We start from the raw sequence: 27673 nt of genomic DNA, 5'->3' as shown, positions 1-27673 counted from the left end.
ACGTCACTAAGTCCCACCTCCTAGCCTGGGAACCGACTGCGGACTACGCTCCCGCCAGCCCGGGGCTTTACCCAGCATCCGCCCGAGGGCGGGCTCGGCGACGTCAGCGCGGCTGGCTCACACGTGCCTTCCTCCTGGTGCAGTCGTGTCACAGGCAGGCACTGAGCCCGCACTCACCGAGCGTTATTAATTTATAGAAATAGAATTTTTTTTAGGAAAGGAACGGGGGGAAAAGGAAGTATTTGTTCCTCCTACTCTTACACCCTAGATAAAAGGCTCAGGTTAGGGGAACGTTTGCAACCTCCCCGCCACAGTAAGCGGAAATGGCCGCTCCCGGCGCTGCGCATGCGCGTCTCGTCGCCGCGCCGCCAGAGGGCCTTTCCTTTGTGGAGCTGCCCTCAGCGTTGCCTGCGCAAAACGCCGGCAATTCTGCGACAAATACAGTTCGAAACGCTGTACTGACTTATTTATTTGTTCTGCAAGGCTGCTGGTAGACACTGCGAAAGTTGAAGCAGAGAAAAGTACAAGAAGTGAGGCCACTGCTGCACCTTTGATTCTTTTTCTCCAGGCCCGGACTCTAATCGGCCTGCCCGACTCAGTCGGCTTCTCCGCCCCGCGCTAGGGACCTGCGTACTGTCATGCGGCTGCCAGAGCCACTTCCTTCCTCTTCGGGCAAGATGGCGGGGGGTGAAGCTGGAGTGACTCTCGGCCAGCCGCATCTTTCTCGGCAGGATCTGGCTACTTTGGTGAGCTTTTGCTTTGGGAGGACGCGAAGTGAGAATGGAAGTGGGGATGGCCAGGCCTCCCGGGAGGCGTGGGGCAAGGCAGTGTCTAGCTGTTGGAAGCATGCTTCAGGACGGAGCGCCGGAGCTTGGCGCGTTCAACCGCTTAAACCACGTCCAATCCGCGATCAGGATGTGGCTTTCAGATCGTGGGATTTCGGACTCCTGGAGCATCTGTTTAATTCTCAGTGCTAAATGGCATTAAGGTTTCATCACAGAGTCTAGGGTGGAGCTATCTACATTGGCCACGATGCTTACGTTCGAGGGTTCCAAGTCCCGCGTCTCCCGGGCTTCCCATAGTGAGCGCGGAGGGACCCTTCCTTGTGTTAACACTGAAAGTTCTTAAGGACCAGAGTACAGTATTTCTTACACTGGAAAGGCGCTGTTGCAAGTAGGGGCTGTGCAGGTAGTGGTGCTGGGCTTCAGACAGCAGGTGTAAACCTACCTCTTAAATACAGTGTTTCAAAATACATTTATTTTGTTGCAGGATGTTACCAAGTTGACCCCACTTTCCCACGAAGTTATAAGCAGGCAAGCCACAATTAACATAGGTAAGATAAAAATGATCTGTACAGACTGGACTTGATCTCTAGCAAGTCATTTTATAAAAATGTAATTCTGTCTGAACGTTCACATATTCAAGAGACAATGGTGAGCCCTTGTGAGCAAAGCACCTCCTAGACTCTAAAGAAACAGAATTTTGCTCATGTCTAACTTACAGGCTGAAGGAATACATGAGGCATTATGACCATCAGGCACTGCTGGAACTTAAGGAGGAGGTGAAAATGTGGCCATACCTGTCACACTGGATTATTGCAGGGGAAGGGCTTATGAAAGTTTTATTTGATATATAAGCTGTGATTAAGTGTTTTTTCCCTTTTAATTGACATCTAGAACTTGAGATATTATGTTAATTGAGTTTAAACTTTAGACAACTACAATCTGCATTATTTCTTGACATACAAATATTTTCTACTTATTTTAAATGAAAGTAGTCTTTATTTGGTTAAAAACAGGTGGATAACTTATTTTTCCTGAATACTTCTAACTAAGGTTGTTAGTTACATGGAAAATTCCCTTCAAGTCTATAACCAAAGCAAGTTTGCAGGAGGAACATTTGCACAGAAGAAAAATGAATGTCATTGTTGGTTTTATATTGAAACTTACTGAGAGCTTGGGCTCTGAGTTCTCCACTCACACTATTTGGAAAAACACTTGATGTGTTTGCACGGGAGCTAACTCCTTCTGTGCTTTGTCTACAGGTACAATTGGTCATGTAGCACATGGAAAATCCACTGTTGTGAAAGCTATTTCTGGAGTTCATACTGTCAGGTTCAAAAATGAGCTAGAAAGAAATATTACAATCAAGCTTGGATATGCAAATGCTAAGGTAAGCTGTGTGTTGTGTAGATAGGAACTATTTAAAAGCTGTGTACAAAACAAATGCAAATCTTTTTGTTGTTGTTTTCACTGAAACTTTTAGATTTATAAACTTGATGATCCAAGTTGTCCTCGCCCGGAATGCTACCGGTCCTGTGGAAGCAGCACGCCTGATGAGTTTCCCACCGACATCCCAGGAACCAAAGGGAACTTCAAACTAGTCAGGTGATTCTGTGCTAAAAGCATTATGTACTTTTTATAGCATTGGCTTTGTGCTTTTTGGAAATACAACAGTGACTTCGGTTGCTGAATGGCTTTATTTTGTCATGCTTTTTATTTTACTTCCTTTATTGAAGTAGAATAATTTGAATTCAGTTATCTAAACAGGTTAAAATACCTACCTACAAATTCTCTAAACTTGGTATATCAGTTAAGCAGAATACAGGGATACAATTGCTTGGATTTAAGGGGATCATTTTCTAGGTGTATTAATTTCTTTTGGACAGCGTTGTTCCTGTTCATTCAATAGAAGAGAAGCAAGGCTATTGATTGCTTCTTTAAAACACACCTTATCTTTTTATTATATATATTTTTTTAAAGATTTATTTATGGACCCGGCGCAGTGGTGCAAGTGGTTAAAGGTCCTCGCCTTGCACGCCCGGGATCCCATATGGGCGCCGGTTCTAATCCCGGCAGCCCTGCTTCCCTTCCAGCTCCCTGCCTGTGGCCTGGGAAAGCATTCGAGGACGGTCCAAAGCCTTGGGACCCTGCACCTGCGTGGGAGACCCGGAAGAGGCTCCTGGCTTCGGATTGGCATAGTATCTGCCCGTTGCGCTCACTTGGGGAGTGAATCATTGGACGGAAGATCTTCCTCTCTGTCTCTCTTCTCTGTATATCTGCCTTTCCAATAAAAAAAAAATAATAATAATAAAGATAAATCTTTTAAAAAAAGATTTATTTATTTATTGGAAAGTCAGATGTACAGAGAGGAGGAGAGACAGAGAGGAAGATCTTCCATCTGATGATTCAGTCCCCAAGTGAGCACAACGGCCGATGCTATGCCGGTCCGAAGCCAGGATCCAGGAACTTCTTCCAGGTAGCCCAAACGGGTGCAGGGTCCCAAAGCCTTGGGCTGTCCTCGACTGCTTTCCCGGGCCCCAAGCAGGGAACTGGATGGGAAGTTGAGCTACCGGGATTAGAACCGGTGCGTTCAAGGCGAGGACATTAGCCGCTAGGCCACGCCGCCTGGCCCAGCACACCTTATCTTACTGAGTACGCCTGCACGTCCTGGTTGTGTGTCAGGTCCCGAACATGTGTCTAGTGGTGGGTCCTTGCTCTGTAGGGAAATCTTAGATCAGGAACAACGTTGGTTGTAAGAGTGCGGAGGCAGGATGAATATTTCAGTGTAATTTTTTAATTGATGAAAAGTAAGTATCAGAGTTTTCAGTAAACGTAGGGTTAATATTACTGAAGTCCCCCCCACTCCTTATTTTTCTTCCTTAGTTTTTTGTTGGCATCACTAGTCCTGTTTTTGTTGTTGTTGTTGAAATTTTTGGTGTCTTATTCATTGATGATTTTTTACATTTTAAAGAATATTGAATTTAAACATTCAGCTTTAACACTGAAGTAATGTCTTCAGTGTTGCATTTTGAAAGTGATGCGTTTGTCTCATTTTGATCTTTTTCCTGGGCAGAGATCCCAGCTCTGGAAGCACCCAGTCATTGTCTAGCTGTAAGGATTCGTTCCCCAGTGACTAAGCTGTAGGCACTCAGCGTCTTGCGTGCTTGACTGCAGCTGGACTGCGGAACTGATTGTTCTTTCTTGCTTGTTAGACATGTTTCCTTTGTTGACTGTCCCGGCCATGATATCCTGATGGCGACCATGCTGAACGGCGCGGCAGTGATGGATGCAGCTCTTCTGTTGATAGGTCAGTATGTCTCTCCATCCAAAACAGGGTGCTTACAGGGGCCTAAGGCCTTTCCGAGCCACGTGCGTTACTTAGGGGTGACATGAATGGGAACTAACGCATCACCTAGGATGATGGTTGGCCCAGCTATCACAAAGTACCCAACACGGTAGACCTGAGCCTGAAGGCTTCTGAGCATTCTGAAGATATTATCATCCCCAAAAAGAAGAAAAATAGCAGTTAGTGCCTTTCTGCTGTTTACATCACATAAGGTGATTCATTATTTAGTTTGGAATTTATATGGAAAAGTGTGTCTGTGGGTTTTTTCTGTCTGAGCTGTCTACTTGTAGAGGTATATGTAGTAGTTTAATTTAGGTGTAACTCACTCATTAAAAGTGCTGAAGTCTAGCCCAGAGTTACCCTTGTGAGCTGTGGAGATTTCCTTGCGGTGGTGCCTGAGTTTTTCAGTGAGCACACTAGCACAGCTCAGCATTGCGACCTGGGGATGGTGGGTGCTGGGGTGATCAGCCAACACCAGCCTGCTTGGCTGCCTTGCTAAGCTCTGCCTGCCTGCCAAGGAGCAGCCTCTGGGTAGATACAACTCTTGGACGGTGTTAAATGTCTCTCTGTCTTAACTTAGTCAGTGTGTGTCTCTCGGGAGTCTGGCTGAGCCAGAGGGCTGTCCCCAACACTGCAGTTCAAAGCTCAGCGTAGACCCCATTCTGGGCTTCTTAACACTGGACTGGGAGTGGAAGCCAAAGGCTTGGGAAGCCGCAACCCACCCCCTTTCCCCCGCCTCCTGGATACAGGAAAAGGGGAAGAAAAGCAAAATTAGAAGTATGTGTCCCACGCGCTCCCCTTCCCCCATGGCTGGGCCATCTCTACACTCATCATTGGTCCGCACGGGCGTGTGTCCTTATCAACTATGTGAACAGCACCAAAATTTAAAACAAACAAACAAAACAAAACAAACAAACTTCGGAAGCCACAGTGAATGCTGCCTGAGGAACGGGGCAGGAGCGACAACAGGTGGGTGCTGTAGGGGTTGGCTCGAGTAGGACTAGGACATCACAGTCTCCTGAAATATCACCCTTTTTTTGGCATTGGTGGTGGCAAAATATCTACCTAAGGCACCATGTTAGCCATTTGAAGCATGCGGTTTCACACTGTCTAGTTGTAGAGCTTCTTTGGCTCTACAGGAAAGCCCGTGCACGTTAAGCAGTCACTCCCTAGTCCCTGGCTACCAGGAATTGCATTCTATTTCTAGGCTTGCCTATTAAAACATTTTCAACCAGACTTTTTGTTTCTTCTTCTTCATCACGCAGCTGGTAATGAATCTTGCCCTCAGCCTCAGACATCTGAACACCTGGCTGCTATAGAAATCATGAAACTGAAGCATATTTTGATTCTACAAAATAAAATTGATTTGGTAAAAGAAAGTCAGGCAAAAGAACAGTATGAACAGATCCTTGCATTTGTACAAGGTAAGACATTGATAACTTGATAAATCACATAGAGGCATTTCATCTATCAGCTGCTCAATTAGCTTTTAATATGAGAGATTGTTTAAAATCACATAAGCTTACAATTCAACCTTTTTTTTTTCTCTGCCTGCTGCTTGTCATAGACCTGCTAGAACTAGTGGAATCGGGCGGGGGAGTTATATATATTTAAGATTCATTTATTTTTATTGGAAAGTCAGATATACACAGAGGAGAGCAGAGAGGAAGATCTTCCATCTGATGGTTCACTCCCAAAGTGAGCACATTAGCCTGAGCTGAGCCAATCCAAAGCCAGGAGCCAGGAGCCACCCCTAGGTCTCCCACATGCCAGGTACAAGGTCCCAAGGCTTTGGGCCGTCCTTGACTGCTTTCCCAGGCAAAGAAAAAAAACGGGCCAGCATTGTGGTATTCAGTGTAAAAGCACTGACTGCTGTCAGCATCCCATGGGTGTAGGTTAAGTCTCTGTTGCTGGGAGCCTGGGAAACTAAGATGGAGTGCTTGGACTCCTGCCATCCATGAGGGATGCTCATGGAGCTCCTGGCTCCCACTTTGTGCCTGGCCCTGGCCACTGGGGCCACATTGCAGTGATCCAGGGGATGTACAGTCTCTCTCTACCTGTTCCTTTGTAACTTCAACTTACAAATGAATAAGTAATCTTACTTAAAAACAAACAAAAACAAGTAAGCAAACAAAAAATACCCAAGGCTAATGCAGTCAAGTATCAATAAAATGAAGATGTTCTTTAAAATGAAGACAGGCTGCTAGAAAAAAAGGAGACTTTGAAAGTAACAATTTAGAAAATATTTATCTAATTTAGTAAATAACCTCTGTATATCTGACTTTGCAATTAAAAAAGTAAATAAATCTTTAAAAGAAGAATAAGTTTTGTGGTTTTTCTTTTTTAAGATTTATCTATGTTCATCTCACAGATAAATTTTATAGAGAAGGAAAGAGGGAGAGAAAGGGAGAATTTACATCTTTTGGTTGACTCCCCAAATTGCTGTAGTGGCCAGAGCTGAGCTGAGCTGAAGCCAGGAGCTTCTTCCAGGTGTCCCACGTGGATGCAAGGGCCCATCCTCCCCTGCTTTCCCCCAGGCATTAGCAGGGATTTGAATTACTAGTAGAAAAGCTGGGACACGAACGTGCCCATATGAGATGCTGGTGCACAGGCTGAAGAAGGATTCAAGTGCTACTCCAATGCACCAGCCCAAAGAATAAGTCATTTTGATTAAAATCTAGTTAGGTTTCTTTGATTAGCTTGTTTGGCATATAATTAATAAATATTACATGTGTCAACAGTCTTTGATTAGCAGAGTCTGTAGTTTTATTTTGACATTTATTGGGAAGTTAATTACATGTTATCAAAAAGTTTTTCAACTAATAAAGTGTTCTTTCCCAAGAGTGTTAGTATTTTTTCTTTAAATACTTTATCATTGGACCTGGCGCAGTAGCCTGGCAGCACACACCTGGATCCCACATGGGCACTGGTTCTAATCCCGGTGCCCCCGTTTCCCATCTGGCTCCCTGTTTGTGACCTGGGAAAGCCATGGAGGACGGCCCAAAGCCTTGAGACCCTGTACCCGCTTGGGAGACCCGGAATAGGCTCCTGGCTCCCAGCTTTGAATCGACTCAGCTCCAGCCGTTACGGCCGCTTGGGGAGTGAGTCAATGGGTGGAGGATCTTCTCTGTCTCTTGTCTCTCTATATCTGATTTTCCAATAAAAATAAATAAATTGTTAATTAATAAATAAATATTTTATTATTTAGTATTCCTAACAGTTTTTCCCTTAAATGAAACAATATCCATTTTCAGGAATAAAAACAGAAGCTTGTCGCTTTTAACAGTTTTCGCTTTCTGCCTGTTGCTGGCCCTCTTTTAATGATGATGTTAAGTGTTTTTATTTGATAGATGCATAGAATATGTTTTGTGAAAATGAAGTTTTAATCTTTCTTAATTCTGTCATTCAGGTACAGTAGCAGAAGGAGCTCCCATCATACCAATTTCTGCTCAGTTGAAATACAATATTGAAGTTGTCTGTGAGTACATTGTGAAGAAGATTCCAGTGCCCCCTCGAGATTTTACTTCTGAGCCCCGTCTCATTGGTAAGTGATGGGAGGCACCTTTGCCTGGTGTTTCCACACCTTGCTGACTCTTAGGGGTGCTACTTACCACCTCCTGCAGCGATCAGGATACACCCTAACTTGTGCTCACTTCACTGCGTGTATTACAACTCAAATGATACAACCAGGAGAATAAATCCTAAATTTTTTTTTTCTGGAATCTGTTAATTCCATTTAGATTGACCATTCTAGACTGTCTCACTGGGTAAGGGACAGGATCTGGGGCTATTAGCAACTTTTAACCTTGTGCTGAGTGTCTGAGATACTATCAACTTGAGGAAATTCAGGATTCTCTATAGAATTATAATTCTTACAGATACTAGCGTTTCTATATAATGGATTTCATTGTGGCATTCATGCAGAGCCAGTATTGATCGAGTCATCTTGTGATTCCTAAATGGAAGTGTGTGAACTTTTTCCCAGCAGTTCTTTTAGCCGCTGCAGGCCTTCGCGTGGGGCTCCTGTGTCTTTGGTGTGGGCAGTGTTCTCTGGAGGGAGCCAAGTGCAGGCTACTACAGACCTAGAGTTATTTTGTGGTTATGAAACAGAAGTCATGATATAAGCAGAGCAGAGGAATGTAAAGAGAATATCCACAAGCTCTCTGCCTTGCAATTCTAGTCCCCTAGTCCCCAGAATAGCTGACGTGAATATTTGATGCATGAGAATCCCATAGCTTTCTCTCTTTATCACGTGTAAGCATTGACAGTCTTCCCTCAGTGTCCGCAGGAGTTTGCTTCCAGGACCTCTAAAATCTTGAGATATTCGAGTCTACACATATAAAATGGTGTGTTCACAGATAAACCTGTTCATAGCCTCCCATAGCTCTTAAATTGTTTATGGATGACTGGTAAGAGCTAATATAGTATAGTTTATTTGTAGAAATGGGATTAAATACACTTGTTTCAGTTTCTCCTCCTTGCTGGTGTATGATTGCCGTCCTCTGGATCATTAGGCACAGCTCTAACAGTCTTAACTGTTTTACAGTATTTCTTGGTATGTGTCTACCATACTGTGTCACCTGTTTATCAGCTTTTGAGTTACTGTTTGCCCATCATAGAACTGTAGTAAGCATTGAAGCAGTAATAGGAGATTTTGGTACAAAGTTGTACCCTTGTTAGAAATCTTAGATGGCTACCATGTTAGAAAAGTTAACTTGGAACTGTTTCTAATAGATTAAAATGAACAAAATTGACTCTAATTTGTTTTATATTCTTTTAGTAATTAGGTCATTTGATGTCAACAAGCCTGGTTGTGAAGTTGATGACCTTAAGGGAGGTGTGGCAGGTGGCAGTATTCTAAAAGGAGTGTTAAAGGTAAGCTGAATCTTTGTCTTGTGCTGCTTATTAGTTTATCCCTATCTTAATCTGAGAGAAGCCTGGTGAGTTATAGAATGCTTTCTCCTGGGACCTGGTATTTGACTTGTTTGCTCTTTCACATGTGTCTGGCATCTGCATTTGTCGCTGCTTTAGTGCAGAGCAGTTTCTGTGTTGGCGCTTCGCTTCTTGGGTGGTAGGTGCTTAGAAGCAGGTGGGAGATCTGACTTTGATGATATCCTTTACATCTTTTTTTTTTTTTTTTTTTTAAAAACACCGCTCTTTGAAACAGGAAACATTGCTGTTTCAGTTCTGTTTTGTTCTTGTGAGAACACGTGGCAGTTATGTTCCATGTTAAGTGTAAGCACTGACTGTATGTTTACAGGTGGGCCAAGAGATTGAAGTCAGGCCTGGCATTGTTTCCAAAGACAGTGAAGGAAAACTCATGTGTAAACCAATATTTTCCAAAATTGTATCACTTTTTGCGGAGCACAATGATCTTCAGTATGCTGCTCCAGGAGGTCTTATTGGTGAGTATTTTCCTCTTTTCCCTCTCTTTAAATTGTCTCATATTCTTGGCACTTTTCATGGGAAATGGAATTACTTGGAAATCTTTATTGGGCGTTTTAAAATAATTAAAGTAGGGGTAATATTCATGTGGTTAGCTATTGATTTTTAGGTAGTAAAATGGTTCTATGTGTTTCTGAAAATTTTAAACCTGGGGCCGGCATCATGGTATAGGCGGTTAATCTACCTGCAGCTATGGTATCTCATATGGGCACCAGTTTGTATCCCAGGTGTTCCACCTGCGATCCGGCTTCCTCCTAATGAGCTGGAAAAGAGTAGAGGATGGCCTAAGTGCTTATGCTGCTGCACCCATGTGAAAGACCTGGAAGAAGCTCCCGGCTTCAGACTAGCCCAGGTCCGGCCATTGCAGCCATTTGGGGAGTGAACTAGTAGATGGAAGATCGTCTCTCTCTCTCTCTCTCTCTTTCTCTCTCTCTGTAACTGTGCCTTTAAAATAAAGAAAAATCTTTTGTTTAAAAAAAAAAATTAAACATAGAAGGTGTTGGCATTTGTCCCAGTAGTTAGAATGCTGCTTGTACAGCCTTGTTGCACGTCTCAACTTATATCTGATGCCTGGCTCCAGCTTCCTGCTAATGCTAAAACTGGGAAGCACCGTGATTCAGACTCGCATGCAGGAGGCTTGGCTTGACTCCCTGGTTCCCCAGCTTCAGCACCTGCCGCCCACCTGGCTCTGGGCGCTTGCCAGCATTTGGAATATGATCCAGCAAGTGGGAATTCTTTCTGTGTTTGCCTCTCAAAAAGTAAATTTTTAAAAATGGATCTAAAAATACATTTTTGTTGGGTATATACATTCCTTTAAAAAAAAAAATGAAAAAGTCACTGGTCTATTGGTGGCAAAGATCAGGATCAGAGGCTTTTGTTTTTTGTTTCTGTTTGTTTTTAAGATTTATTTCTTTTGGGCCCGGAGGTGTGGCCTAGCAACTAAAGTCCTCATCTTAAACACGCTGAGATCCCATATGGGCACAGGTTCGTATGCTGGCTACTCCACTTCCCATCCAGCTCCCTGCTTGTGGCCTGGGAAAGCAGTCGAGGATGGCCAAAAGCCTTGGGCCCCCGCACCTCTGTGGGAGACCTGGAAGAGGCTCCTGGCTGCTGGCTTCGGATCGGCGCAGCTTGGGCCATTGCAGTCACTTGGGGAGTAAATCATCAGAAGGAAGATATTCTTTTCTGTCTCTCCTCTCTGTTTATCTGACTTTGCACTAAAAATAAATAAACCTTTATTGCCATAACAGCTGAAGCTGAGCTGATCTAAAATCAGAAACCAGGAGCTTCTTCCAGGTCTCCTGTACTCGGTGCAGGTAGGCTCGCAAGGCCTTGGATCATTCTGCTAATTTCCCAGGCCATCAGCAAGTTGCTGGATCACAAGCAGAGCAGCCAGGGCATGAACCAGCACCCATATAGGATCCCAGTGCTTAGAGGTGTAGGATTAGCCAATTGAGCCATATTGCCAAGCCCGAAGATTGATGTTTTTATCTGCAGGTTCACTCCCCAAATGCCTATGACACCACTGGCTGGGACATGATAAAGCCAGGAGCCTTAAACTCTTTCTAGGTCTCCCACATGGGTAGCAGAGGCTGAGTACATGGGTCATTTTCTGCTGCCCATAGGCATTAGCAGGAGCTTGGATCAGAAGTGGAGCAGCCAGGACTGAAACCAGGGTTCATAAGAGATGCCAACGTTGTAGGTGGCATTTTATCCCATTTTACTAACAGTGCTGGCCCCAGTAACTCCTTTTTAACACTGACAGTAAGTTTTCTGATCTAGCATTTAAAATACGTAATCACTTGTTTTTGTCTATACCGTTTTGGAGTAGAGAATAGTTGCTTCAGGTACAAGTATATTTTGCAAATAGAAACTCACAAATGTCGTTTGAATGATGTCAGATTATATTCACACAGAGGTGGGAGTAAAAGTTGCATCATATAGGAACTGCTGAAATAAGGATTTTTCTAGTTTCTTACAATGTAGTGTATGACCTGATACCCAAATAAAAGGCAGAGTCAGGAAGAATCAAAAGTCTTGTAACTTGGGATGAAAAATATATATATATATCTGGTAAAGTACATTATTCACCAAAAAAGTTGGCTGTCTGGGTTTTGCCCATATAATTCATTTTTCCATTCTATCCTATGATTAAGGCTTTACTGCATACAGTTTTATGTTTCTTGCCAAATAAGAAGCTCTGGAACCTTTTTTGTTTTTTTAATGCAAGTTGTAGAGCTCTTGAAATATAATAATATAATGATACCCTCCATGTAGCCACCACTGAGCTTCAGCAGTTAGTACTGCTTTGCCAGTCTGGCTTCGTCTTGTTTTCTTGCCCTCCTTCCCACAGACACACAGTTAAAATATTTTGAAGTGATTCTTGGGAACTATGTGCGAAGTCATCAAGCTGTCCTTTTATCAGCCTTCCAGCAAGAAATGATATGCAAATATTCTGCAAATGTCTCATTAGGAGTTTGTGTCTTTTCAGTGTTCATTAAGTATATTGAGACTCACTTTAAGGCAGTTTATTTGCCTGCAGTTCAGATTGGGAGATCTCTCTTTTCATTTGTCCATTGAACCTGTCCATTTACAATTCTGTTTATTTAGGTAAAACAGATATTTGCTATGCCTTTGTACCTATTCTGTAAGTATGAAAATGAAAGAACTAAAATGTATAGCTACACGCTTGTTGACTTTCTGGGTATTTTAGGAAATAAAATGCTGAATTGTGTTATTTTTTATTTCAGGAGTTGGAACAAAAATTGACCCTACTTTGTGCCGTGCTGACAGAATGGTGGGACAGGTGCTTGGTGCAGTTGGGGCTTTGCCAGAGATCTTTACAGAATTGGAAATTTCCTATTTTCTGCTTAGACGCCTTTTAGGTGTACGCACTGAAGGAGACAAGAAAGCCGCTAAAGTAAGTGCTTTTTATAATCTTCGAAAGAAGATGACTTTTAAAATTGTTCAAGTGACATAAAATTTCAAAAAGGCATATAAAATTGATTTTCTGAAAACTGAGAACCTCTGAATAGCTATGAAAATGAAAGACATTTACACAGAGAGAGCTCCTTCCATCTGTTGGTTCCCTCTTTGGCTGCAAAAGCCTGGGCCGGGTCTTTCATGTGGGTGGCAGGGACCCGAGTACTTGGGCCAACTTGCATTGGCTTCCCAGGAGCATTAGGAGGGAACTAGAACAAAAGCTGAGCGGCTAGGACTCAAACTGCTAACCCACTGCACCACAGTGCCTAGTCCCATATGACTTGTTTTCAGTGTCTCGGTAAAAACATGTTGAAGAGACCATTCACTGCTCCCTTTCCCTTACCTTTGCAGAAGTTTGTGCGGGTTGAACATCCCTCATTCAAAAAATCCAAATTTGTTTTAAAAGTCCAAAAATTTTTCCACTGCTGTATAAGGTGCCTCAAGTGAAAATTTTCTTATTTTAAAAAGACCTAATATGAGGGACTGGCATTAAAAGACGTTAACTGGGTCCAACATCTTGGTGTAGTATGCTCAGCTTCCACATATGGTGCCAGGTTGTATCCTGGGTGCTCAGCTTTTTTTTAATTGTTTACATAGTTGAGGAATGCATGCCCATGTGGACCTCTGGTCAGGGTGGGGAGGAACGAGATAGAGTAGAAGGTGATAGGATATATGTTTCAGGTGTGTGAGGTTTTTTTTCTCTCCAGTGCACACAGGGGAGGGGAAGAGGGGACTGCTTGTTGTCAAACTACACCAGCCACCCAAGTATGGGGGAATGGTCCTTTGATAACGCTGTAAAGACCCCCGATGTGGGACAAGTGATCCAAGGGTGTTATTTGATTGGTATTGATAGCCCTAAGATGTTGTTGGCTTCACTGCATCAGGGTTGAGAAAATATTTTCAAGGTATATTGGAATTTTTAGAGGTCTTTATGCTTTGCTTCCTGACTTAACTTTTCAAAGTGAATCTCTTATATATAAACAAGATATATCAAACAAATCTGTCTGCCCCATAATGTTCATGGAAAATGAAATCGAAGGAGAAGTTGTTTTGATGCGGAAAGTTCTTGAAATCTATAACATAGTTTTCAAATAATATGAAATTTTCAAAAGTAAGCAATAAATTCCCACTCGTTTTTGGAAAACACTTCCTTGATTTTGAAGCGTTATTTTCCCCCATTATTTCCCTAGGTACAAAAGCTGTCCAAGAATGAAGTACTCATGGTGAATATTGGATCCCTGTCCACGGGGGGCAGAGTCAGTGCTGTCAAGGCTGATTTGGGCAAAATTGTTCTGACCAATCCTGTATGCACAGAAGTAGGCGAAAAAATTGCCCTTAGCCGAAGAGTGGAGAAGCACTGGCGGTAAGTTCATTCGCCTTCACCACTGTCTAGTAAAAAAGACACACTTGCCTGAAGCTCTTGGTGGTGGACATGGACACGGGCACTCTTTGTTGGAAACAGAAGTTACTGTCCGTGTGTCAGGTATTTGAATGATTTTGAAAGCTGTATTTGTAGCGGTGATCTGCAATCCCATATTTTAATCCTGGAAATCACCACAGTTGGCTTCCCTTGCTCTTAAGACACAGCGTATGCAAAAACCAGTAAATATTTCAATTCCTTGACTTTTGAATGATTTTGTTTGAATTTTAAAGAATTAATTTCACACTTAACAGGAAGATTGGAAACATTGAGTGGATGCACACACATTTATTTCCACATGAAATTTTCTGAACTTCTTGAGTTTATATCAACTTGCAGACATTCAACATTGATGCAGTATTGAAATCTATAGTTCGTATAGCACTTTTTACCATTTATCCTGGTGATGTTCTTGGGGCCTTTAGAATCAGGGATTACATTTAATTTTCACGTGTTTGATTTCTTTTAAGATTTATTTTTTTATTAAGAAGACAAATACAAAGAGGGGAGGAGAGATAGACAGGAAGGTCTTCCTTCCACTGGCTGCAATGGCTGGAGCTGAGCCATTCTGAAGCCAGGAGCCAGGAGACTTTTCCGGGTCTCCCACATGGGTACAGGGTCCCAGTTCCGCCATCCTCGACTGATTTCCCAGGCCACAAGCAGGGAGTTGGGTAGGAAGTGGAGCAGCTGTGACATAAACTGGCATCCATATGGGATCCTGGTGCGTGCAAGGCAAGGACTTTAGTCATTGGGCTATCGCACTGGACCCCACATGTTTTTCTAATCTGAAACTGCTTCAGCCTTTAGTTGTCTTGACATTCGCAGTTTTGTACGATATGACCTTGCACTGTGTAGACCTTTCTCCATTAGGGTTTATCTGGTGGTTTGTACACCTCGGATTAAATGTAGGATATGAATGCCTGGCAGAAACATCTGAGTCTAGGTGGCAGTCATGTTCCTAAGGGAATCGGGCTGCTCATCCTTGTTTACTGTATGGTCAAGATGCTGTACGTCCTTTGCTCTAGGGCTTCTTTCTCCCTGGGAGGAGACTCTTTGGGTCCACACAGCCTGCTGCTCTTCGCATCCCCCTCTCTAGGAGTTAGCAGCCACTGATGACTCTGCCCTGAACTGAGCTTGCCTGCATGATGACTGCACACTCGCGGTCCTCACTCCGCACCACCATCTCCGCCACCTCACATTTTTCTTGTGACATTCTTCATTATTATTTTACCTCCCTAATTGTAATATAACTCCTCATTTAGTCGATTATTAAGGAGTCCTAATGTTTTTGATAGATTATGAGCAGTCACCATCTTTGTTTTCATGTGCCACTTGTCCAAGATTTGGTGACTGGAAACCCTCAAGCTGCCTTCTGTGTCCTTTCAACATGTCTCATCTATTATTTATTTATTTATTTATTTATTTATTTTTTAGCATTCCTTGGCACAGAGTGCTCAGTGGTAGTCTTTATAAATAATCCTATTTTGTGGTGACTTATGTCCATTCGTTTTTGCTGTTGTAGAGGTATACCATTTATTATTATAGACATGATTTTCAGGAGATTTTAAAATTGGTTTAATAGCAAATTTTTGGAAACTTGGCACGAAATGTATTATGGTCACTTGGTTGAATGGCACATTTGCTAGATTAAAAAACATTTTAAAATAAAGAATCTTTTGGGATTGCCTTCTAATATTACAAAAGGATTCCACCCAAATCAACTTTCAGATTTCAAGTTGAACAAGTATGTATTAAAGTTTTGGAAATACCATTTGATTGATGCTTGTATTCTTCAGAATTGTGACTTTTATCCATGCTTAGACTTAGGTAGTTTAACGTACTGACATTCTGTGAAATGATTGTGTAGTCATTATAAAGCTGATCATTTCTTTCATTTTCATTTTACAGTTTAATTGGCTGGGGTCAGATAAGAAGAGGAGTGACAATCAAGCCAACAGTAGATGATGACTGAAGAATCCCCACTGAATAATAACATTTTGATGAAGTTGGAATTTCTCTTATGTCCTAGGGGTATATTTTCATAATATTACTATGGAATTCATTTCACAGCTCATTACCTTGGTAGGTAGCTGTAAGGTTATTATTAGTGATGAAAATTTAACCTCTAGTACTATATAGAGTCCACAATAAATGAATGAATTCTTACCATGTTGGATCAGATAAAATGATGGATCCACATTTTAGCCAAAATTGATCATGCTGAAATAATGTCACATTTTTACTTCAATGCAGGTTAGAGATGAAACTTTGCTTACAACCAGCCTTTGTTGTAGCACACGTACCATTGAACCTGTTTCAAATAAAGCTTTTCATTCTTCTTTTCCATGATTTGTCTTTGAGTAGCTGCAGGCTGCAGTATAAACTTGGGAGATGTAGGATATAGGAGATACAGGGTCTGCTTGAAGACCAGCCTCACCCTGTTTGTCCCCATGTTTTCTTTTTGCTTAAGTGTTGAATTTGAGTGAAAAGGAAATGAGGAGGTTCAGATGGCATCCTTCAGAGGATGAGTGCTCGTTCCCGTGGACAGGCCTCTGCTCTTGCTGGACTGCAGCGGGCACGTCTCGTCCTCCCATGTACAGGCCTCGGGTGATTTCTCCATCTATTAGCACTTGAAACTTGGCAGAAACTGATGTTAAACCAAATGATTCTGCTTAATAAGCAACAATCATTCCGAGCCTGTTCTGGTCTGCTTTTCTTAACTGTTTAATTATATGATTATCGTGCAGATTCTAATATTAGTAGTCTTTGGACCTTTCAGAAGATAGGGCTGTTAGAAAGCAAGAGGTGAATCCTTTTGGTTCTTGACTTACTCCATGTCTCTAAACTTTTCCTGTACTGTGCTTTTAAGTTTATTTATATTTTGCATCATAACAGTGTGATAATGGTGGTTCTCAACTGTAGCTGACATTAGAATTGCTAGGGAAGCTTTAAAAAAAAAATCCCACAGAGATTCTGCTTAAGTTGGCGTGAGCTATAGCTTTTGAAACTTTCTGTTATTGAAGAGTGACACAGGCCTATTATAGAAATAACAAGTTTACTGATTCTTTGTAGTTTGATAATATTCTGAATTGCTTTTCTCAAAGTGGTATTGAGATGACATTTAATACCAGTCATGTTGTACTCTTTAGGATGTTGAAACTGCCTTGTAGAAGTTTAGAAGTTGTTCTTATGGGTCATATATAAGGTTTTAAGTTTCTAGGAAATCTATTAATGTCATATACTTGATTAATTTTGAAGGGTTGTGTTGTAGCGTGAGGAAAACACATTTAAATAAAACAGATCTAAATCAAGCTTTTATTTTATACCTGACATTTCCCTATGTGTTTCATAAGCACCTTCTAGAAATTCTGGAATAAGATGCAAAGTATTGACTAATACTGCAATTAATCTCATCTCAATTACAACTGGAAATCTGTGGTACTTAATGTCACATGTATTTCTACAACTTTGAGAAGCACTATGATAAGTGAAATGGGTATATATAAGTGCGAAAACAACCATATTTTCTATACATTTCCTATATATACATATAGGAAGGGCAGATTGACAGAGAAGAAGAAACAGAAAAAGTTCTTACTATCGGGGTCCCTCGTCCCGCGAGCAAGACCCCGATACGGTAAAGATTCTTTGAAAAGCTTATTGCTTAAGACTTCAAGGGTAGCAGCAAAGAAAAAGCATTTACAACAGTTGTAAGATTTATTGCAGCAAAGTGAAAGCAGTTACAGCTAGCACTAGCCATAGCAGCTACAACATAGCCTTGAAGTGATAGCGATAGCCTTAGCTCTAGCAGCGCGCCTGGGCGAATCTCCTCATTTAACTATTTTTCACCCAGACCTTTTTACATTACACAAACCAATCCATACACAGCTCCTCACATCATGTGGTAAGCACACCAATCATGACTTAGGTCACGTAGCTTCCCTGCGTGCTCGGCCCAATCCTCAGTAACTTCCCAAAACCTGTTTACCACCTTTGTGCCACGAAGCAATCATCAACAAGTGCCATCTTTGAGGCACGGCTCCGCTCTCCACACTTACATCTACTGGTTCACTCCCCAAATGGTCACAATGGCCAAAGCTCTGCTGATCAGGAGCCAGGAGCTTCTCCCTGGTTTCCGACGCTGCTGAGGGGTTCCAAGGCTTCGGGTTGTCTTCTTCCACTTTTCCAGGGCACAAGCAGGGAGCCTGATGGAAAGTGGCGTAGCCAGGATACCAACCAGCACCCAGATGAGATCCTGGCACTTGCAAGGCAGGGATTTAACCACTGAGCCATTGCACTAGGCTCACAGTCTTGTTTTAATTGGCAAAGCCAATATACAGAGACTAGGAGAGACAGAGAGGAAGATTGTCCATCTGATGATTCACTCCCCAAGTGGCCACAAGGGCTAGAGCTGAGCCAATCCGAAGCCAGGAGCTCCGACCGGATTTCCCATGCAGGTGCAGGGTCCCAAGGCTTTGGGCCATCCTCAACTGCCTTCCCAGGCCACAAGCAGGGAGCTGGATGGGAAGCAGGACTGCCGGGATTAGAACCAGCGCCCATATGGGATCCCAGTGCATTCAAGGCAAGGACTTTATCCACTACAGTTTCATGCTGGGCCCTCTCTTAAGGAATTTTTAAAAAGCTATTTTCTCTGTGTTTCCCTGTTTGCACCCTACACAAATCCACCTGTTGTTCCAATGAGCAATAACCTAACTCCTACTGTTTCTGTTGTCTGTTTCTGAAGCAGTAGCCAGAGATGGCGGTTTTATAACTGGAATGCTATCTGTAATTCTTTGAAAGCATTATGATACCAGTTTTGCAAAAATAAGGGACATGAGGATAAGTCTGTCTGTGAAGTCATCCAAATGATTTCCACCTTGACCTCAAGTGTGCCTTTTTTTTTTTTAAATATGAAAGCAGAAGAATTGGCTTTGAAAGATTAGTGTTCATGGGCTCAGTGCTGGGAAGTGGCAGTGCCTGCATCATCATATGTGGGCACTGATTCAAGTGCCGGCTGATCCACTTCTGGCCCAGCTCCCTACTAGTTAGCCTGAGATAGCCCAACAGCTTGTGCCCTGAACCCAGATGGGAGATCTATAAGAAACTGTGTCTAGGCTTCCAGCTGGCCTAGTCCTTGTTGCAACCATCTGAGGAGTAAACCAACAGATGGAAGGTCTTTTCTGTCTGTCTTTGTCTTGCTCTCTGTAATTCTGCTTTTCAAATAAATTTTTATAAAGCTAGATCAATAATCAGGAGACTGAGAAAGCCATTGAAAATAACCTCTAAAAACCTTTCGTAACAATATACATTCTGGGGCCCGACGGTGTGGCCTAGCGGCTGAAGTCCTCTCCTTGAACACGCCGGGATCCCATATGGGCGCCGGTTCTAATCCCGGCAGCTCCACTTCCCATCCAGCTCCCTGCTTGGGGCCTGGGAAAACGGTCGAGGACGGCCCAAAGCTTTGGGACCCTGCACCCGTGTGGGATACCCAGAAGAGGTTCCTGGATCCTGGCTCTGGATCGGCACAGCACCAGCCGTTGTGCTCACTTGGGGAGTGAATCATCGGATGGAAGAACTTCCTCTCTGTCTCTCCTCCTCTCTGTATATCTGACTTTCCAATAAATAAATAAATCTTTTAAAAAAAAACAATATACATTCTGGGCCTAGTGGGTTCTCACCTTGCATGTGCCAGGATCCCATAGGTGCCGATTTGTGTTGCAGCTGCTCCAGTTCCCTTCTAGCTCCTTGCTCGTGGCTTGGGAAAGCAGTCCGGGATGGCAAAAACCTTGGAACCCTGCACCCACGTGGGAGACCTGGAAGAATCTCTGGGCTCCTGGCTTGGGGTCAGCTCAGCTCTGGCAGTAGTGGCTATTTGGGAGTAAGTCAGTGGATGGAAGATCTTTCTGTTTTTCCTCCTCCTCTGTATATCTGACTTTCCAGTAAAAATAAGTAAATCTAAAAAAAAAAATTGGGAAAATCATGAACAAAAATATTTTGGGGGCCCGGAGCGGTGGCGCAAGTGGTTAAGTCCTCGCCTAGCACGCCCGGGATCCCATATGGGCGCCGGTTCTAATCCCGGCAGCCCCGCTTCCCTTCCAGCTCCCTGCCTGTGGCCTGGGAAAGCAGTCAAGGACGGCCCAAACCTTTGGGAACCTGCACCCGTGTGGGAGACCCGGAAGAGGCTCCTGGCTTCGGATCGGCATAGTATCGGCCCGTTGCGCTCACTTGGGGAGTGAATCATCGGACGGAAGATCTTCCTCTCTGTCTCTCCTCTCTGTATATCCGCCTTTCCAATGAAAAAATAATAAAAAATAAATCTTAAAAAAAAAATATTTTGGAAATGTTTTTTTTAAAAGACTTGTTTTTTATTGGAAAGGAAGATTTGTAGAGAGGAGACAGAACGATCTTCCATTTGTTGGTTCACTTGCCAAGTGACCTCAATGGCTACAGCTAAGAGATCCAAAGCCAGAAGACTCTTCCAGACCTCCCACATGGGTGCAGGGTCCCAGGGCTCTGACCCATCCTCTGCTGCTTTCCCAGGCCACAAGCAGGGAGGTGGGTGGGAAGCGGAGCAGCCAGGATACGAGCTTTTGCCCACGTGGGTTCCTGGCTCTTGCAAGGTGAAGATTTTAGCCACTGAGTCTTTGGGCCGGGCCCAGAATCATTTTAATCACTCAAATTGAAAAGGCATAATGAAATCCAAAAAGCATAAGGGAGAAATTATGTCTGATATATAGAAATTCAGGAATTTATGGCTAAAGATATCACAAATTTTAAAAACTGATGCATTGGGCAACAATAAGAATCACCTGGCTCCTGCCTTCAGATCAGCTCTGTTCAGGCTGTTGCAGCCACTTGGGGAGTGAATCAACGGTTGGAAGATTTTCCTCTCTCTCGTCTCTGTATATCTTACTTTCCAATAAAAAATAAATGAATCTTTAAAAAATAGAAAGTTCCATACAATGAGAAAGTAATACCTGCAGTACGAAGCAGTATGGTAAACAAATAAAATACAAGCAGGACAGAATGACTACCTAGTGGGTTGCTGCAGTGGGCCAAACCCTGACAGGAGGAGAGCTCTTATGTATAGTCACTGGCACACTGCCACAGCTTGAATTGGCAAAGGCGCCAAAGGGAGTGGCAGTGCAGTGGTCCCAGGGAGCAGGAGCACATGTGCTATATGATCCCAGGCAGCTGGCTTTGTAACCCTGTGTCATCAAGGAGGGGGTGTGCTGCTGCCTTCGACAGTTAAGGTCTTATTAGATCAGAGGCGAGTTTTGTCCTGGTCCATTGCATTTGCCTATTCAGGGATTCTCTCACTGTTCTGGAAGAATTTAAATAAGTACACTGAATGCTTCCGTTTAAGAGAATGTTTGCAAACGTTGGGCATCACAGGCAACTCACCTGTGCTGGGGGATGAGTTTAGCATGACTAAATAATGCATCTCGCTTCAACTCTTTGGAAACAGGGAAAATCTGTTTCTCACAGATACATGTAGGAGACGGGAAACCGCAGTCTCCACTGGGTAGTGTCACCGTAACTAGTGATGGGGAGCACGATGACTGATGATATCATTTCTACTCACTAAAAATTTGAAGAATTTTTAAAGATACATGCTTAGTGTTGAATACATCTCATATAGGTAAAAGTGTAAATGTACATTTTTTAAAGAAGGCAGTTTGATTATATTGTTTACAATGTTTCCTCTTGGGGCCCGGCATGGTCATGATAGCTTAGTGGATAAAGTCCTCACTTTGCACGCACTGGGATCCCATATGTGCACTGGTTCTAATCCCGGCAGCCCCACTTCTCATCCAGCTCCCTGCTTGTGGTCTGGGAAGGCAGTCGAGGATGGCCCAAAGCCTTGGGACCCTGCACCCACATGTAACACCTGGAACTGGCTCCTGGCTCCTGGCTTCGGATTGGCTCAGCTGCAGACGTTGCAGCTGCTTGGGGAGTGAATCAGTGGACAGAAGATCATCCTTTCTGTATATCTGATTTTCCAATAATAAAGTAAATCTTTTAAAAAATGTTTCCTCTTCTGATCATGAATTCCAAATGTAAGGATGAAATAAGAAATAAGGATGAAAAAAGAAATATGTGCTCATGTTCTCAAAGATATATATAGAAGGTTTCTTCCAGCATTGTTTATCATGACAGTGATGGTAAGGTGAATAAATGGTAGGTGAAGGAAATGATTAAGTATGTTTATGGCACGTTTCTTCTATTATGCAGTAGTGCTGTGAGCTAGTTTTAATTCAGCCCTGGTGAACAATTTTAAGAAACCCGTGGAAGTATCTTTCTGATTGAGAGTCATTTCGAAATTCAAAGCACAGTATTGATTATCACTCTTCTCAATAAAAAGCAGTACAAGAGTCTCAAAGGAGGAGCTCTGTCCACGTTAGTGTTAGCGTTCTGTCTGCTGGCAATCACCTGCGTTTTCTCAAACAGCTTTATAGGGAGAAGCCAAAACCGACAGGTGAATCAATGCCATCTCTGTATTAGTGAAATTCTTCATTAATGCTAATCACTTGGGGTGGTATGTCCATTAAAGTCTGATGAGTTTTTAGAAAAAGTTTGTAGAAAATGGAACTAAAAGTTTGTTGCCAAAAGAATTGTCTTTTGGTAATTTGTACTTTCTGTGAACTGTCGGAATGCCTCTCCTGTTGTGAGAATATCCCAAGAGCTTCCAACTCACTTGGAACACATGTGAGAAGGACAGAGATTGTTCCTTTCAGACTGAAGAACTTTCAAACTCATGTCTCGGAGACCATGTGGTTTGCTATCCTCAACCTTCCTTGTATGGTACTTGGGTTGTTAAGCCTGAGAAAGCTTTGCATAGCCCTCCCTACGTCCTAAAGATTTCTCATGAAAAGTCACAATTCATTTTCAGTTCAGTTTGCATGGGGCATGTAGTTGGGTTTCTCCTTTCTATCTCCAGCTCTCTGTGTAATTGCTACGGCACCATTTATTTAGAAGTCTATCCATACTCTTAAATGACTTTTAATTCCCCCCCCCTTTTGTTTATATATCGGTTGGCAAGGGTGGTTGCTGCGATATTGGAAGCTTAGTTGTTAACTTGGTACACCTGCATCCCAAATCTGAATACTGAGGTTCGAGTCTTGTCTAAGTGCATCCCTGTTGGCCACCTGCAAGAAACGGGTGGAGTTCTTGGCTGTAACCTGGCCTAAGCCCAGCTGTTGTAGAATGAACTAATGGATGAAAGATTTTTCTTCCTTCCTCCCTTCTTTCCCTCTATTGCTCTACTATTTAAAAATAAATAAATAAAGATTTTTAAAAAATTAGTTTGCCATATGTATGTATATCTAGGTTCTTCATTTGTCCTGATTGCTCTGCCATCATCACACAGTCTGGATTAATACAGCTATATGACATTATGTGGGCCATCATTGTGGTGCAGTGGGTTATGCTGCTGTTTACAATGCCAACATCCCATATTAGAGCACTGATTTGAATCCTGAATACTCCACTTTGGATCAAGATCCTGGCTAACATGCCAATATAAGATAAACTAAGTATTTGAGCCCTGCCACTCATGGGAGACTCATGGAGTTTCTGGATCCTGGCTTCAGCTTAGCCCAGCCCAGACTGGTGCAGCCATTTGAGAAGTGAAAAAGTAAGGGAGTAGGTCTCTACCTGTCTGTCACTCTTTCAAATAAATATTTAAAAACTAGAATCCGGTTGGCTAATTCCTTGTGGTTTTTCTTCAAAATTAATTTAGGGGCCCAACGCCGTGGCCTAGCAGCTAAAAGTCCTTGCTTTGAACGCCCTGGGATCCCATATGGGCGCCGGTTCTAATCCTGGCAGCCCCGCTTCCCATCCAGCTCCCTGCTTGTGTCCTGGGAAAGCAGTCGAGGATGGCCCAAAGCCTTGGGACCCTTGCACTGGTGTGGGAGACCTGGAAGAGCTCCTGGCTTCGGATCATCGCAGCACTGACTGTTGCGGTCACTTAGGCAGTGAATCATCGAACGGAAGATATTTCTCTGTCTCTCCTCTATACATATCTGACTTTCCAATAAAAATAAATCTTTTTAAAAATTTATTTTAGGGGCCCGGTGTGATAATATAGCAGTTAAGTCCTGGCCTTGAATGCGCTAGGATCACATATGGGCGTCAGTTCTAATCCCGGCAGCCCTGCTTCCCATTCAGCTCCCTGCTTGTGGCCTGGGAAAGCAGTCCCAAAGCTATGGGACCCTGCACCTGCATGGGAGACCCAGAAGAGGCTCTGGCTTTGGACCAAATTGGCTCAGCTCCAGCTGTCGCAGCCACTTGAGGAATGAACCAATGGACAAAAGATCTTTTTGTATCTTCTCTCCATAAATCCAATTTTAAAAAATGAAATCTTTTTAAAAAGTTTATTTGCAACAAATAAAACAGAGAAAGACAATCTTACATCTGTTGATTCACTTTCCAAATAGAATTCAACTTCCAGAGTTGTGCTTCTTCGAAGCCAGAAGCTTCTGGGTCTCGCATGTGGGTGCAGGGGCCCTAGCATTTGGGCCATCCTCTGCTGTTTGCCAGGCCATAAACAGGAAGCTGCATTGGAAGTGATTTGGCGTGGTATACCACTGAGTGGGCCCTATTCTGTTATTTTATAGTAACCTTGTTTGTATCAGTAAAAAATCTTGCCAGGATTTTAATAGGAATTGTATTAAACCTGTATATCAAATTGGAGAGAATTGATGTCTTTTCTGTGTTGTCTCCCAATCGAGGGACAGTATCTGCATTTATTTGACTTTTGGTTTTTTCTTTTTATCAGTGTTTTGTAGTTTTCACCACAAGTCTTGTACATTCTTTGTCAGATTTACACCTAGGAATTTTTTTATTTTTATTTTTGAGGATGTTTACACAGTTGATCAGGGTGGAATTGAGGGTTAGGGGAAAGTGGGTGAGACCATTGTTTCCAAATTTCGTTTTTTCCCCCTGTATCTGGGGAAAGCGGAGAGGAGAGAAGCCACACCCAGCCTTCCAACAGCCGCAGTATCCAGGGATGGGAAATGGCCACCTGATATTCACCCAGGGTGTCCGATGTGGAGGGTTTTGAGTGTTCTGCTTAAAAGGTTTTAATAGTTCTGAAATGCTAGCAATCTCACCGATCCCAGGATGAGAAGCTCCTTCCAATGTCCATTCACTGACATAGTCTGCCTTAGAATCTCCATTCACCAAGGTATCTGCTGTCAAAGCTTGGTTGAGTTAGTTGTCCCTTTTGTTTTACCCTCCTTCCTCTGCTGTGATACCAGATGTCCTCTGAAGGATGCAATGGGCTGCCATCCACTACTGTTATCTCCACTGAAGAGGTCCAGTCTGACACATGCACTCTATAGTCAGATCAACAGTCCTGGACGTGAGCCCTCATGGGCCCACACGCCCCCACCTGTGCCATCCCCCAGACTCCCTACAACCCCACACACCAAGTCCGCATAAGCACGCTACTGCCAGGCAGCCAGTGGGCTTTGCCTGGCGCTATTGGTGCTCTGGGCTGCCCAGCCAAAGCCCTGCTGGGTCCCCCGCCTCCTGTACTCACAGACCCACTGCGCAGGCAGACCTAAGGACCCAGGCCAGGTAGCCTATGGCCTGCCTCACACCTATGTCGCCCCTGTGGCTCACAGACCCAGCACCACTTCACATAGCTTTAAAAAAAAAAAAAAAACAGACTAGGCAACTCTGCTGGCACATTGGTATGGGTAACACAGATTTGGCATTAATCCAGCCCAGACCCAGGTTGCCCACCTATTAGCTGCTTTTCTCCCATCCATGTAACACTTGCCTAGGTACAATGCAACCTATGCCGTTGCCCACAGCTGGGAAGGTATTTCATTTTTTTTAAAGATTTATTTATTTTTGTTACAAAGTCAGATATACAGAGAGGCAGAGATATAAAGAGGAAGATCTTCCAACCGATGATTCACTCCCCAAGTGAGCACAATGGCTGATGCTATGCCGGTCCAAAGCCAGGATCCAGGAACTTCCTCCTGGTCTCCCACGCGGGTGCAGGGTCCCAAGGCTTTGGGCCGTCCTCGACTGCTTTCCCAGGCCCCAAGCAGGGAGCTGGATGGGAAGTGGAGCTGCCAGGATTAGAACTGGCACCCATATGGGATCCCGGCACTTTTAACCAAGCACTTTAACCACTAGGCCACGCCGCCGGGCCCAGGTATTTCATTTTTAAAAGGTTATAAACGCTGGTATTTTAAAATTTAAGGTCTTTATGTTAATGGCTACATAAAAGCACAGTTGTGGGTTCAGCGTTGAGGTTCATCAGTTAAGCTGTTGTCTGTGATCCAGCGTCCCATGTGAGAACCAGTTCTGCATCTAATCCAGCTTCCTGCTGATGTGCCTGGGAAAGGAGCAGCAGATGGTCAAGTGCTTGGGCCTCTGCCATCCACATGGCAGAACCAGATGGAGTCCTGGTTCCTTGGTTTGCTGTGCCCCAGCTCTGGCTATTGCAGCGCCATTTGGGGAGTGAACTGCTGAATGGAAGATCTCTTTTGCCACCACTCTACTCACATGTCTCTCCTCTAACTCTGCTTTACAAATAAATGTTTTCTTTTAAAACAAACAAACAAACAAATAAATAAATAAATACAAGACCTACTGCTGTAGCCTAGTGGCAAAAATCCTCGCCTTGCATGCACCAGGATTTATGGGAGCTGTTTCATGTCCTGGCTGCTCCACTTCCCATCCCTGTGTGGGGCCTGAGATAGCCACAAAGGATGACCCAAAGCCTTGGCACCCTACACCCACCTGGGAAACTTGGAAGAAGCTCCTGGCTCCTGATCAGCTCAGCTCCTGCCATTGCGGCCCCTTGGGGAATGAACCAATGGATGGAAGATCTTTCTGTTTCTCTCCTCTCTCTGTAAATCTGACTTTCCAATAAAAATGAATGAATCTTTAAAAAAAATACAGTTAATTTTGTGTTTTTATCTTTTATCTTGTGACCTGGGTGAACATTCTAGTCATTCTTTCAACATAAAAAGTTATAGGTAGTCATGAACTGGTTAGACTGCCTGGTACTACAATGTTCAGTTTATTCAGGTGATGAGACAGTACATTCTTGCCTTGGTCCTAAGCAGAAAGTGTTCGGTCTGCACCAGTGAGTATAAATACTATCTGCAAGGTTTTCTGTAGCTCTTGTTGAAGCTCCCCTGTATTTCTGGCTTTGTGAGAATTTTTATCAGAAACAGCAGTTGAATATTTTCAAATCCTTTTCCTTCATTGATTGATACGTAATTTTTTTTCTCTCCCTAGCTTGTTGTTATAGCAGCTTGCATTGTTTGATTTAAATGTTTATGTTCTTTTTTATTTAATATCAACAAGGAGACTGAGAGAGACCTCTCAATTGTTGGTTCACTCCATACTTGTCTTACTGGTCAGGGCTGGGCTGGGCTGGAGCTAGGAGCCAGGAGCTAGGACTTCAATCCAGGCCTCCCACATGGGTGAGAGGGACCCAGTTAAGCCATCACTGTTGCCTCTTACTGATGGGCAACTGGAGTCAGAAGCCAGATCCAGTTTCAATTCCAGACACTCCAGCTGTGTGTCTTAACCACTAACCTAAATATAAGTTCCACATTAGTTAATTGTTGATTATCGAACCATAATTGCATTTATGAAACAAGTCACACTTGATCATGGTTTAAAAATCTTTTTGTGCAATGTTATATAGCATAATGATTTCCATTT

The 27673-nt window shown here is 43.2% G+C and overlaps 1 protein-coding gene across 1 annotated transcript; it reads left to right on the top strand.

Annotated features, from left to right (window-relative positions):
• The first annotated feature begins 532 nt into the window (after positions 1-532).
• EIF2S3 (eukaryotic translation initiation factor 2 subunit gamma) lies at positions 533-16319 on the top strand. Its single transcript, XM_041000203.1, has 12 exons — positions 533-746; positions 1270-1333; positions 2045-2172; positions 2266-2387; positions 3995-4089; positions 5394-5552; positions 7538-7672; positions 8909-9003; positions 9389-9533; positions 12324-12493; positions 13746-13918; positions 15884-16319. The coding sequence occupies exons 1-12, from the start codon at positions 639-641 to the stop codon at positions 15945-15947; spliced, it is 1458 nt and encodes a 485-aa protein (XP_040856137.1). The 5' UTR covers positions 533-638; the 3' UTR covers positions 15948-16319.
• The last annotated feature ends 11354 nt before the right edge of the window (positions 16320-27673 follow it).

This window comes from Ochotona curzoniae, unplaced genomic scaffold (genome assembly GCF_017591425.1).
Source record: "Ochotona curzoniae isolate NIBS_2020 unplaced genomic scaffold, NIBS_Ocur_1.0 contig_1274, whole genome shotgun sequence".
NCBI lineage: Eukaryota > Metazoa > Chordata > Mammalia > Lagomorpha > Ochotonidae > Ochotona > Ochotona curzoniae.
Note: the sequence above shows the minus strand (reverse complement) of the source record. Positions and strands in the feature narration are given on the sequence as shown.

Bases quoted from the DNA above. Each gene is read 5' to 3' on its own strand.
- EIF2S3 (XM_041000203.1), top strand. From the start codon at position 639: ATGCGGCTGCCAGAGCCACTTCCTTCCTCTTCGGGCAAGATGGCGGGG. The intron at 2,388-3,994 runs GTGATTCTGTGC...CTTGCTTGTTAG, and splicing joins GGGAACTTCAAACTAGTCAG to ACATGTTTCCTTTGTTGACT. The intron at 9,534-12,323 runs GTGAGTATTTTC...TTTTTATTTCAG, and splicing joins TGCTCCAGGAGGTCTTATTG to GAGTTGGAACAAAAATTGAC.